We start from the raw sequence: 11,838 nt of genomic DNA, 5'->3' as shown, positions 1-11,838 counted from the left end.
AGCATTTCCTGTTAGGTTACATGAACTCTTAATGGCATGTTTTTGATTGTTTTTTCCAAGTGAGAGACCCAGCTTGCACATTGTTAAAACAACAGTTAAGATATCATATTAAACAATACATATCACAAACTCCTAGTTGGTTGGTTTAACAAAGAGCATAAAATGTTAAACTCAGAAGATAAGGATGCCTCAGTAGTTTATGCACTGTGTTATTACTAAGGTTTTTGATACCTTACCAAAAATGCCAAGGGCTTGAATTGTTATGGAAATAGGTTTATGTTTTTCACTATACTTTGCAGTGTTGATATCAGTTTTGAAGCTGATTATGGTTAACAGTTGCCACTTTTTGAAATAACTCTCCACCACAAAGACAAGTCAAATTTTTTAACTGACCACATAGTCATTATTCTACTGTTACTTGGATGACACAATATATCTCTCTTGAAGCCAGATAAAAAAACAATTATGCAGTCATCCAAGAAATATGGTAATTGTTTTACATAAATAAGCAGAAGTGTATTGACACTTACAAGGAATTCTAAATTTATTGTGATATTATGGCAGTGTAAAATTAGACAGATTTAATTTTCAGTGAGTGGATGTATGTTTGCCTGAGCACTGGTCACGTAGACCACTACTGTGCCTCTAGAATATCAGTTAGTGTGACTGCAAGGTTCCACTAGCTAGCTATTGTTTTATGCTTATGTAAATGGTTGATGTTGTCAGATGTGCAGCAAGCATTCTCCTCTTTACTGTTAGGATGCCATTCTTTTTTTTCCCAATTCTTGCTGTTCATTACCATCTCCGTGCTGAAAGCAGCAATGTAACAGGTGGAGAGCGACCGATAAAGTGGCTTGTGGACATGTTGGTGATTCTGCTTGTAAGTGAGTCATATAAGGTAGAGGTACACTTTTAAATTTTTATATTTTATCAGTATTTATCATTTTGACCTAATCCACAGGAAGAAAGAATACACTATGCCCAAATTAGACATTTACTTATTTACTATGGCAAAAGGTCCTGACATTATATTGTGGGATTCTGCATAGTCTCAAATAGGGGAATGTTGCTATGCACCAATAAAATGCTTTTAACACAGAAATGATGTCAGGATTTGGAAATTAAATTCAGTAGTTTTGACAGTGGTCACATTAAGTTGCTAGGATTTGAAAGTATAGTGCTCATGGGTTTCTTACATTCAGAAAGCTGAAATCGTGTTGCCTCTCCGGTAGTAACAAAGCAAAAGAAAGTAAGAGCACAAATCCTTTGGTTTTAAACACAATATTTTACAAATGTGCATTTTTTTATACATTTTTTTATTTACATTTTTTTTTTTCAAAAACTTAAAAGAATGTCCAACCTACCACTCTGCATTTCAACAGCTTATAAACATACCTGAAAGCAGAAAAAGCAAGCTTCTATTGGTTAAATCAGTTGCCCACAGTGATTGACAGAAGTTATATGTGATAAATATTGCTAATCAATCAATCCATCCTCATTTTGTTCTTAATTTGAGAAAGTTTTGACTTTGACAACCATACCAGATTGTGCCTGTCAGTACCGATATCAAAACAAATGTAGCATTAAGTAAGTTTACGTTTTTTTTAAATTTGGTGGTTCAACATTTTTGTTAGTACCAGTATATCCTCCAGCACTAGTGCCTATACTACACACTCCAGTATCTCTGAAGCTGACCTTTTGCTACTTACTCGGATGTAATATTGAAGATGCCCTGGCACTGGTGGGATATTAAGATTTGTTTTGGCATCTCAGGAAAAGTAGTAATGGTTTCATTTTTACGTATGCAATGAGTTCTCTTAAACAAAAAGATACATTAAAACATAATAAACTCGTGTGTTTTCCTTTATCAAAATGGTTTTACGCATTTATAAGAATGTGTTCTGTTCCATTTTCTGTCAAAAAGATTCTATGAATAAACACCAGACATTGGATTGTAGATTTCTATGCAATTCCAGACTTGTGTTCTAAAAGCCTGTGGCATGTGTTCTAAAACGTCTTCTAAAAATAACTTGTTGCAAAGGCACAATCTTTCTATAGTATCAGATTATACATTGGCATCCTACGGCATCAATGGACGAATGGTTGATGTGAAAATGTTATAGCAGGTGCTGTGTCTGCTCTCTGTTGTTCAGTGTTGCAACAGTAGTGTAGGAGTCAGTGTATGCTTGAAAGAATTTGCAACAATGCTTGTAAAATTATGAACTGCAAAACATGCATTTGATGACAATCAAATGCTTCAAATTTTGGAGTTTGAAGAACAGAGACTGATATAAAGCGTGATGCTGACAAAATTGAAAAATGTGTCGAAAAATGGATACTACTGACGGTAATGCTATTCTTTTTTAATATTAATGTTGTTCTGTATTGTAATTTTCTTTTTAAATTCTGTTATACTATGTTTTGTTAATATCTTGGGATGTGCAGGCAGCTTGTGATGTTTTGTACAGGACCAGAAAGGGTGGAATGAATGGTATGAGTGATGGGACTGAGTGAAGTGCTTCTGTTCTGTAGGGGGCAGACACACCTCTTAGGAGATGAGTGACAGGAGAAGTTAGATAAAAGAAGGTGCGGCGTAAGGAAGTTTTGAGTATGGAGTCAGGAGACAATAAGCAGGAGTGTTTGTGATATAGAGTAAAAAGGAATGTAAGTGGCAGGAGATAAACTGATTGGTAGGGAAAGCTTTCATTTATTGTTTTGGAGGTGTGCTCCTTAACCCAGATAATGGCGTATAAGACAGGGCACCATTTTTTATGGAGTAAAGACTCCAAATAAAACACAGAAGCAAGATATTGCCCCTCTCTATAACAAAAATAACAAAAAAGGACATGTACAAAAATCTGCTTAACATACACATTCTGGGTAGGTTAAGCACACAATGCCGTTACATTATATGATAATGGAGTGTATAAACAAAAAAAAATTAATGCATATTCATTGTGCCATAATCAGACATATATTACTTTAAGTAAAACTAAAATGAAAGGTACTATGAAGCAATTAACCATGGGCTTAGGTTGGCTTATTTAAAAGCACAAATTGCAGGTTTATCTTAATAAAAAGAAGCCTTTCTTCTTTACCATCAGCAAGTCTGTTTCTCTTTTCATTTACTATATTTGACACAGCTAAAAAAAAAGGTGTTCGCTGTCTACACTGGTACAAGGTGCTGATAAGTACTTGACTGCTGCCTTGGTCAAGGTGGGAAAATGGGCTGCATGGCTTTTCTAGTACTGGAGGGCACAGTTACTTCTGCAGATAGGGGGCTCTCTGAGCTAGGTATTTAGCTGAAAGAACTTAATAAAAAAAACACGTTTATAAACAATTACCTATTTAATAATAAAAAAATAATAAATTATTATTAGGTTGACCAGTTGGCTGATATGCTGCCTTAATAATGATACCTGCCCAATAAATAAACAACGTGTGCACTGCTCTTGTCAGCAAAACTAGGAAACCTCATGTTTTTTTTTTGTGTTTGAGTGTGGGCACAAGGGCGTGTGGTCACATACATGTTTTTCTGCAGCTTATTATCTGCCTCAACAAACAGTGAAAAAAAAATTTAATTATTTAGTGAACCGACAATGTTGGCAAATTGGAATTATATTGGTCAGCTGTATTCTTTAAAATTTACACATCTGACCAATTCCGATGTCATTTTTAATGAACATTGACCGTTAATGATGCAGTTCCCAATATTGTGCATCTCTAACATGTATACAATATAATATCCCTAATTAAAATACAAGAACTGATGTTTCAGTACCAAGTTGATACTAACATTCTGAAAAACTAACACTCCTAGGTATTTTACTATATCAAAAGTAGCAAGTTAAACTACATATTGCACTCATGAGTGACAGCAAAAGACACATTACTTTGAAAAGCATAATAATAAATGTGTGAGATAAATATAAGATATACATATAAAAATGGCTCACAGTGATGATGCAGCACTGCATCAGGTCATGTTGAAAGGAGAAATGGCTGGAGTCATGTCTGGAAATGTAGTTGAGGCAGGTGAATTGCTGCATGTGTTTGCAGGAATAGTGCTTATTAGTTAAAACATACAAAAAAAGGCAAAACAATCGCAATAAAGGACACAATATAAAGATCGTATAGGTTTGGCACAAAGATGTTTGTCCAAGTGTTCTTTCATTTTCTGACTGGCATGTACAGTTCAGAGTTGCAGTGGAAACTTCACACTGGCGTTGCTAGAAGGTGTTTTAGCATGAAGAATTGAGGCAAGTTTCAAATTAAGTGGGTGTTTGGCTTGGGTACCCCGTTGAGGAAATAAGTTGCTCCATTTTTTAATAATTAAAATTAATTTTTTTCTTCAATGATTTGAAGCACAAAACACATCTCCATTTTAATTTGACATGTATTGTGTTAAGAAAATGCATAATCGCAGATGCATGCAGTTAGCAGTAGGGCTGCAACGATTAGTCGATGTAATCGATAACGTCAACTACAAAAATCGCAGACACAGATTTTTTTTATTGTCGATACGTCATAAACGGAACCTTCAATAGAGGCTCCAGTCACAAAGAGCCACATTGGTTTTTGTAACTGCAATGTACTACATGTACGTCTGGGGGCAATAATGTTTGTTATTGTTTGTCAAGACTGCACTCAGTCCTACCAATGAAGAACGACGTCTGAGGAGAAGAAGAATGTAGAGGAAAATAAATGTGGTTGCAATGGATAGAGTAGGGGGAAGGAGATGGAAAAAATTGAGACAGAAACTTTCTAAAATGTTTGAGGACTTCAACGAATAAGAAAAAAAATTTGAATGCAGATTATGTAAAGCAGAGCTTTCTTTTCACGGCAGCACCATCACGATGCATGAGCATCTGAAACGAAAGCATTCTGGAGATGTGATGCCGCCGTCTCCTGAGAATTTATGCTGCCGCTGTTAGTTAGTTAGTTAGTTAGGGTCAGATCAGGAGGGGAAGGACAGCGTGAATGAGACTGAGAAAATAAAAGTAAAAAAAGCTAACTTTTACAAGTAACAAATTTAGGTTAAAGGTTAAATGAGGTCATTGATTTACAACCACATAATAATGAATAATGTTGCATCCGTGCCACAATGTTTTCCGAAATGTACTATACAGGTCATAAAATGAATAATTCCAAATATCATATATACCGATGTCTCTGTTTTTTTGTCAGTGCAGCTTTGACATCTCGGGCCTTAAGGTGCATACTAATTCGGTGTAAGCAGGAACACTCAATAAAATTGAATAAAAAAAAAATCGTGACAATGAGATGCGAATAAGGCAGATTCACCAGCATTTGTGTGTCGGCTTTTATCCATCCAGATCAGAGAATTTCCAGTTCAATTGTCTCAAAACACCACTCACATCTACAGCTATTCTCAGTTGCAGATATAAAGTAACAGCGTCAGATCCCTGGCGGGGTGGTAGTATGTATCGTGATCGTGACTGACAGAATAAAAGTGAAAAAAGAAACGGTAACTTTTACAAGTACTGTACGTTTAATAGAGTGGCTGTGACAGATGCAAATCAGATGTATGTGTTTATTTTATAATATTAACAATAAGAGCAACTCACTACTCAAAACGGTAAATATACAAGGCAGTCAGGATCGAACCGAGGGACTCTTGATTATAAGTCAGCAATTCCTACTGCTGCACCACAGAAGCTATTTCACCTTTTGTGAAAGTGTTTATTTGATCTTTGCACTTCAGGCTTTACACATTATATAGTTTATGTCTGCATCCATTATCCAACCCGCTATATCCTAACTACAGGGTCACAGGGGTCTGCTGGAGCCAATCCCAGCCAACACAGGGTGCAGGGCAGGGCGCCAGCCCACCACAGGTTTATGTCTACATTTTGTCCTTTATTACTAGAATATGAAAATGTTTCAGTTTTAGCAAAGTATTTTTTGGTTAAGTCAAATGCAGTTTTTTTGTTTAAAGACTATGTGCTGGACTATTGTGATGGTCACACTAATATAAAAACATCTGATTATTTTCAGATTCATATGTTTCACTGGTTATTTTAATTTGATTATAATTAATTTTAATTGTGTTAATCCAGAGATATCAGGGTGACATTAACAGGTTGACAGATGAGATAAGACATGCACTGGATCTCGGAATAGGATGTGCAACCAGAGTTCGCAGGCATCAAAATAGTCAGGCATGAAATAATCGTGACTAATTGAAAAATAGATTGAACGATTAGTTGACTACCAAAATAATCATTAGTTGCATCCCTAGTTAGCATGATGGACAAAGCAGCATACTTAACTGCAAAATACAAATATGCAAATGTGGAAATAATGTTCACCTGTATAACCCCTAAAATATGGTGAATGTAGTTAAAGCACATATGTGATACATTTGAATGGTTAAGATTAATTTACTACAGGCAACATTAATCCAGTTAATTTTCTAATAATGGATTTGTAAACGGGCTAAGCGATAACAATGTCTGATTGCTTATTTAAGATACTTGAAAAACAACACAACAAAGGTCGTTTTGCACGAGATCTGAAATAACAATGTAATGTAAAACTGACCAGACTGATTTCACACAGGAAGCCTTAAAGTTTGGACAAATGTAAATAAAAGCTGGACAGATTTGCACAGTTAAAGCACCAGAAGTCTGTGGCATTTGAAATTTGAATTCATTTGACTCTTATGTGAGTTTTCTTTTTTTTTTTTAAACCAGTTAATGATGGAAATAGTAACCTTAAAATATGAAATGTCACAAACCGAACAGAGGGTTCTCTGACAAACTAGATTTTAAAAACATATTAAACAGCATTGTTTAAATGAAAATATCCTGAATTATCATGCAATTTACGTATTCAGCAGTACAGATACAGTGTTTGAACTTGTTTTTTTAATTGATTTTAAGCAGAATTTTTCAGTTCCTGGAAAGATGATATCTGAGAAATAAATTGGGTAATTCACATGTCTGTCGCACATTAAAATTCAAGCCCTGCATTGTATTGTCATATTTATGAATGCCAATTCTAGTTCACATAATTATTTGGATAACAACTTGATGGGTATTCCAGAATTTTAAAGCTGTTGTCACTCTTCGTAGTTATACAGTATATTTTATTTTCTGTTACAGGAAAATGTACAGTATTGTTCATTTAAATAATTGAGATCCCTTTTATAGAAAACCTTTTAAGTGGTTCCTGTTTTTACTGTGGTATAAAATAGGTATTGAGTATCGTAAAATTTCAATATTGGTACTGTGGAATATAAATATTTTGGTGTTGTGACATCTAAACGAAACCATGGGGCCTCATGTCAGTTTCATCATAATGTGGTTTTAGAAAGTTCTCCTGGCATTGTTGCAGTACACATACTATTCAGTGTGGTATCTCTATTCTGGGCTGATAGTTTACAAACTTTTCTTTTACTTTTGCGGTATACTTGCTGTTCGGATGTTTTTTTTAGTTTCAGCTGGCAGCTAAACAAGTGAATATTACATTGTTTTTCCAATTTGCTCCAATGTACATTTATCACATCACTGTATTGGTTTTATGGTTATTTTTCAATGGTTAAGGAGAATGTTTGTGTTCTTGGCATTAAAAAAATAACTACAAGGATTAAAAATAGAAAATTCATATGTGTGTAGTGATTAAGTGACACTTTATTACGTGCCCTATGCATATTGCTTTTTTTATATGAAACATTAGTGAATTTCATCCATGTCAAAATAAAATTCTTAATAAATTAAGAATGTTTAATATGTGTTTATCTGCTGTGTTGTATGCCATTTATCATTTTCTGTCCTTTTTTTATTTAGACAGTGGATGTCGATGTTTAACCAGTTTTCAATATTTTCTATGTCCCGATATACACAGATTTTTATCAGTTTTACATTGATGACTACTGTACTTAGTTTTGATAGTGTTTTATGGAAACTTGTTTAACATTCTTACACCCTCTTAATCCAGTTCACGGTTGAAATGAAATTTCCCCTACGAAAGTTTCTCAACAAAATAACAGTGACAGTTGTACATTGTTGTAATACCTTCCCTCATCTTTTTCATTATAGGTTAATAATTTTCTTAAATATTTCTGTACGTTGAAATGTGACATTCAAAGTGTGTCCAGTTTATTGCTTTTCTCTGGTGAATTCTTTCTCCATGGTCATTACAAATTGCTATGATATAGTTTTTGAAATTTTGTAGTTTTTTTCCTACAGTAATATCTTTGTCCCTTCATTTTTTGTCTTTCCAGAGATGTTATGAACATAAACAGTACAGGAATGGACTTAAATTTTGTAAGCAAATACTTTCCAATCCTAAATTTGCTGAACATGGAGGTAAGCATTGGAATCCATGGTGATTCCAGATATATCTAAATTAGTACTCATCTTTATTTATTTATTTGTTTGTTTGTTTTAGGAGTGAGGGAATTACAATATTACAAAGCTAAAATTTTGCTAAAAGCAAAATTGTGCATATATATATATATATATATATATATATATATATATATATATATATATATATATATATATATATATATAAAACACCATTATTTTTAGACGATAGAATGAGTAAGAGTTTTAGATTGATTGCTGTGGTATTCTCATTAGTCTTCTTTCAGAATATTCTTTTGAACTCATTTATTATGTTCTGTCAAAGGTTAAAACACTTTTTTCTAAATTTATATTGGGAAATTTTTAGCAAAGCCAGTTATTTTGACATTTCATTTTGCCCAATAAAAAGCATGGCTTTGTTTGATTATCTAGAAGTCGATAATTACTGTACACTGCTTTACATCAATGATCACTGTTCAGTGTACAACATTACCCCGGAATTAAGGGAGCAGTTGAGCAGCTTTGGCATTCTGTGATGATCAAGCTGTGAGAACATAGTTTCCCACAAATCAGCTGGCAAAAAGAAAGATCTGCTGCTGCTGCCGCCATAAACAACGTGAACAGAAATCATTACATTTACTTATTTGGTTGATGCCTTTATTGAAGGTGATTTACAACATTTATGATACAATTGGTTTCACTTCTTTTGTTTTTCCAATTAGAGCACACACAGGTCAAGTGACTTGCTTAGGGACACATGGTGTCAGTAGCAGGATTTGAATCCACAACCCCAGGGTTTGAACTCCAAAGAGTTAACCACTGTGCCACACTGCCTACTTCAAATGATGTAAATGAGCCTGCGTTTACATCAGGATGTAAAAAAAAAAAAAATGTCTGATCAGGCTGGTGCTCCCTTCTGTCGAGCATTCATATGTCTGCTATGTGGACCACAATCTTAGATGACTTAAGATTCAATGGTTAACCCAGCGACAGACAAGTTACTTTTCTGTTTTTATTGTCACTTAAACATGACTACATAACATCCATGATGCGGCCATTCATCTTATTAGACTGGTCATTTTCCATGTAGTTAGAATTGCTTCAGCATCTGGTAAGGTGTATTGTGTGTTTAAGTGAGCAACAAATGGTGCAGAAACACTGCAGTAGCCACTGCTTTCCAGTGCTGGAATGTCTTGACTGTAAAGTGCCACAGGAGTTTAATAATGTTGTTTTTATTCAATCCACTTACATTGCTAAAGAAGTATTCAGTGTACTTTTCTTTACATAGCTGCAAATCGTGCATTCTGTAAAGCAGACATCATGTAAATGAAAACATTTAATAATCATCTACATATTTTAATGTGAAGCAGTTTGCTGTCAATTGAACTTTTACTTTTACATTACTGGCAGTTTCTTTTTGGTAAAAAGAAAAATTTCTTGTTTATTACCTGATATTTGCTGTCTTTTCTTTTTGAGTACATAAAAACCTACATTTTAAGTAAACTTTTTGCTATCTACATTCTTGCATATGAAAAATCACAGATGAATTTCAACTTCATATCTTCATTAGCTTTATAGTTTATTGCAAAACGTTTTGTTTCCCATTTTCCGATGTTTTACAAAATGTGAATGAAAGAAGTTAAAACACAGCCTGTTCAGGATATCAACACAAATGTGTCACATCTATGCATATTTTTGTTAGTAGTTAGCAGCTAATAACTACTTTAGAAGAAGTCAGCTACCAGAGGTTTTTTTTTTTTGTAACTACATTGTTTCAGACTCCGTAAGGGAGACTCACATTTTTTTTTATCAGTTTGATTATTTTTTATTTGTTGGCTTATTTGAGCTTGAATTTTGGCACTGATTGCAGTTAACCTGACATTTGTTTTGATCCTGCATGGTTTAATGATATGATCAGTCAAATGTCAATTGGAACAACAACAACAACATTTATTTATATAGCACATTTTCATACAAACAGTAGCTCAAAGTGCTTAGAAGGAAGGTAATTTGCTTTTTAACAGAGAGCCACAAATGGTTGAGATGAAGGAATGCATGCTTTGTATTTATCTTTGGATTGTTATGAAAACTCTTACAGTTCTACCTCTCACTATACATTTTCTCACAAGTGTATCCAATTCAGGGTTGCTGGGATTTTAAGTGCCTTCCCCAACTGCACTAGGCACAAGACTAAATCCAACCTTGAATGGGACGCCAAGCTCGCACCCATCCCTCAACACATCATTTCCAAAGTAACATTTATTTAGTTAGAGTACATAAACTTACACATTCAGCAGTAACTCTGCTCATAATGTTTTGAGGCAGATCTCTTCAGTCATGACATGAAATATCTTACTGGAAACCCATGGCCTAGGAAATGCACAGTTAACTAAGTTACTAAAGTGGCTCATTCAAGTCGAATTGGCAAAAACTAAATCTGTATCATTCCGTTTTTTTTTTATTTATTATTATTAAAATGTGACTAAAGCACATCTGACACAAACTTGGTACAAGAGCAAACAGGATACCACCCAGAGTATTTTCTGCACTTAACAGTCAATCCATTTCAATGCCAAGTTATGTGTTAATACATAGGCATGTGCAATAGCAGCATGTATTTATTTGAGGTAGTTTGAACATTACAGAACAAATATTGTTTTATAGGAATTCTGAAATATCAGACTTGTTTAAGGTTAATTTCCCAAACATAGTGGTAAAGTTGAGGAAAATTTGAAAATCTAAGACATCTGGTGTATGACATTTGAAGTTTGAATTAATGTAACTTGTTCTTTAAATATTACTCTTAAATGTAAGTGTTGTTAACCAGTGAGTGTATCCTTTGTTTACTGATGAAAACCTAAATCTCTCAAAACTGGACTAAAAAGTTTATTGTTACTGAAGTTTGTTTAAATGAAAACTATATAATAAAGTTTTATTTTTAGTATTGATTTTATTACTGCAGAGAACATGTCAATAAATAAATTGTGTACATGAATATGTTAAGATAAATCGGAGAGTTCATGATGAACATATTTATACACCTAAGTTGATAACCCCACCCAATTGTTAATACACCCCCATTTTTTCAAGCATGAAATTCCAACTCTGTTTAACTGTTATTTTTCCAGCTGCTATCAGAAAATCATTTTAGAAATTACTGGTTCATTTTTGCTGCTATTTTGTTTGTTATAAAAAGGAGCAAACAAAGATTTGTGCCATAAAAATCTATATCTTAAATTAAATATAAAGCAAGCAAGATAGAGGTGTGCACATAGTCATATCTATGTTTTGGACCAACAGAGGTGTATCCTGCAATAGCATTGAGTTAAAACAAAATAAATAGGTTTTGTATACTGATGACTGAATATTTCTTGTTTTCATTTTTAGTTTGGAATTCTGATTTTGACTGCGGTGTAAGTTAAAAGGCAAACCTCAAATTGACTTATTTATTTACAGCTGGGCTCAGATCTTTAGACTATGAACTTGGAGAAACCTTTTAATTTAG

General features: G+C 33.8%; 1 protein-coding gene across 1 annotated transcript in view; it reads left to right on the top strand.

Annotated features, from left to right (window-relative positions):
- naa15a (N-alpha-acetyltransferase 15, NatA auxiliary subunit a) overlaps positions 1-11,838 on the top strand; it is a 116,673-nt gene that overhangs the window by 39,425 nt on the left and 65,410 nt on the right. The window contains exon 2 of the mRNA XM_039751663.1: positions 8,249-8,333. Coding sequence (XP_039607597.1) covers positions 8,249-8,333 — 85 coding nt within the window. The remainder of the gene's footprint in view (positions 1-8,248; positions 8,334-11,838) is intronic.

The sequence above is a fragment of the Polypterus senegalus genome, chromosome 4 (assembly GCF_016835505.1).
Source record: "Polypterus senegalus isolate Bchr_013 chromosome 4, ASM1683550v1, whole genome shotgun sequence".
In the NCBI taxonomy this organism is placed as follows: domain Eukaryota; kingdom Metazoa; phylum Chordata; class Cladistia; order Polypteriformes; family Polypteridae; genus Polypterus; species Polypterus senegalus.
The sequence above is the reverse complement of the archived record's forward strand: the minus strand, read 5'-3'. Positions and strand labels throughout refer to the sequence as shown.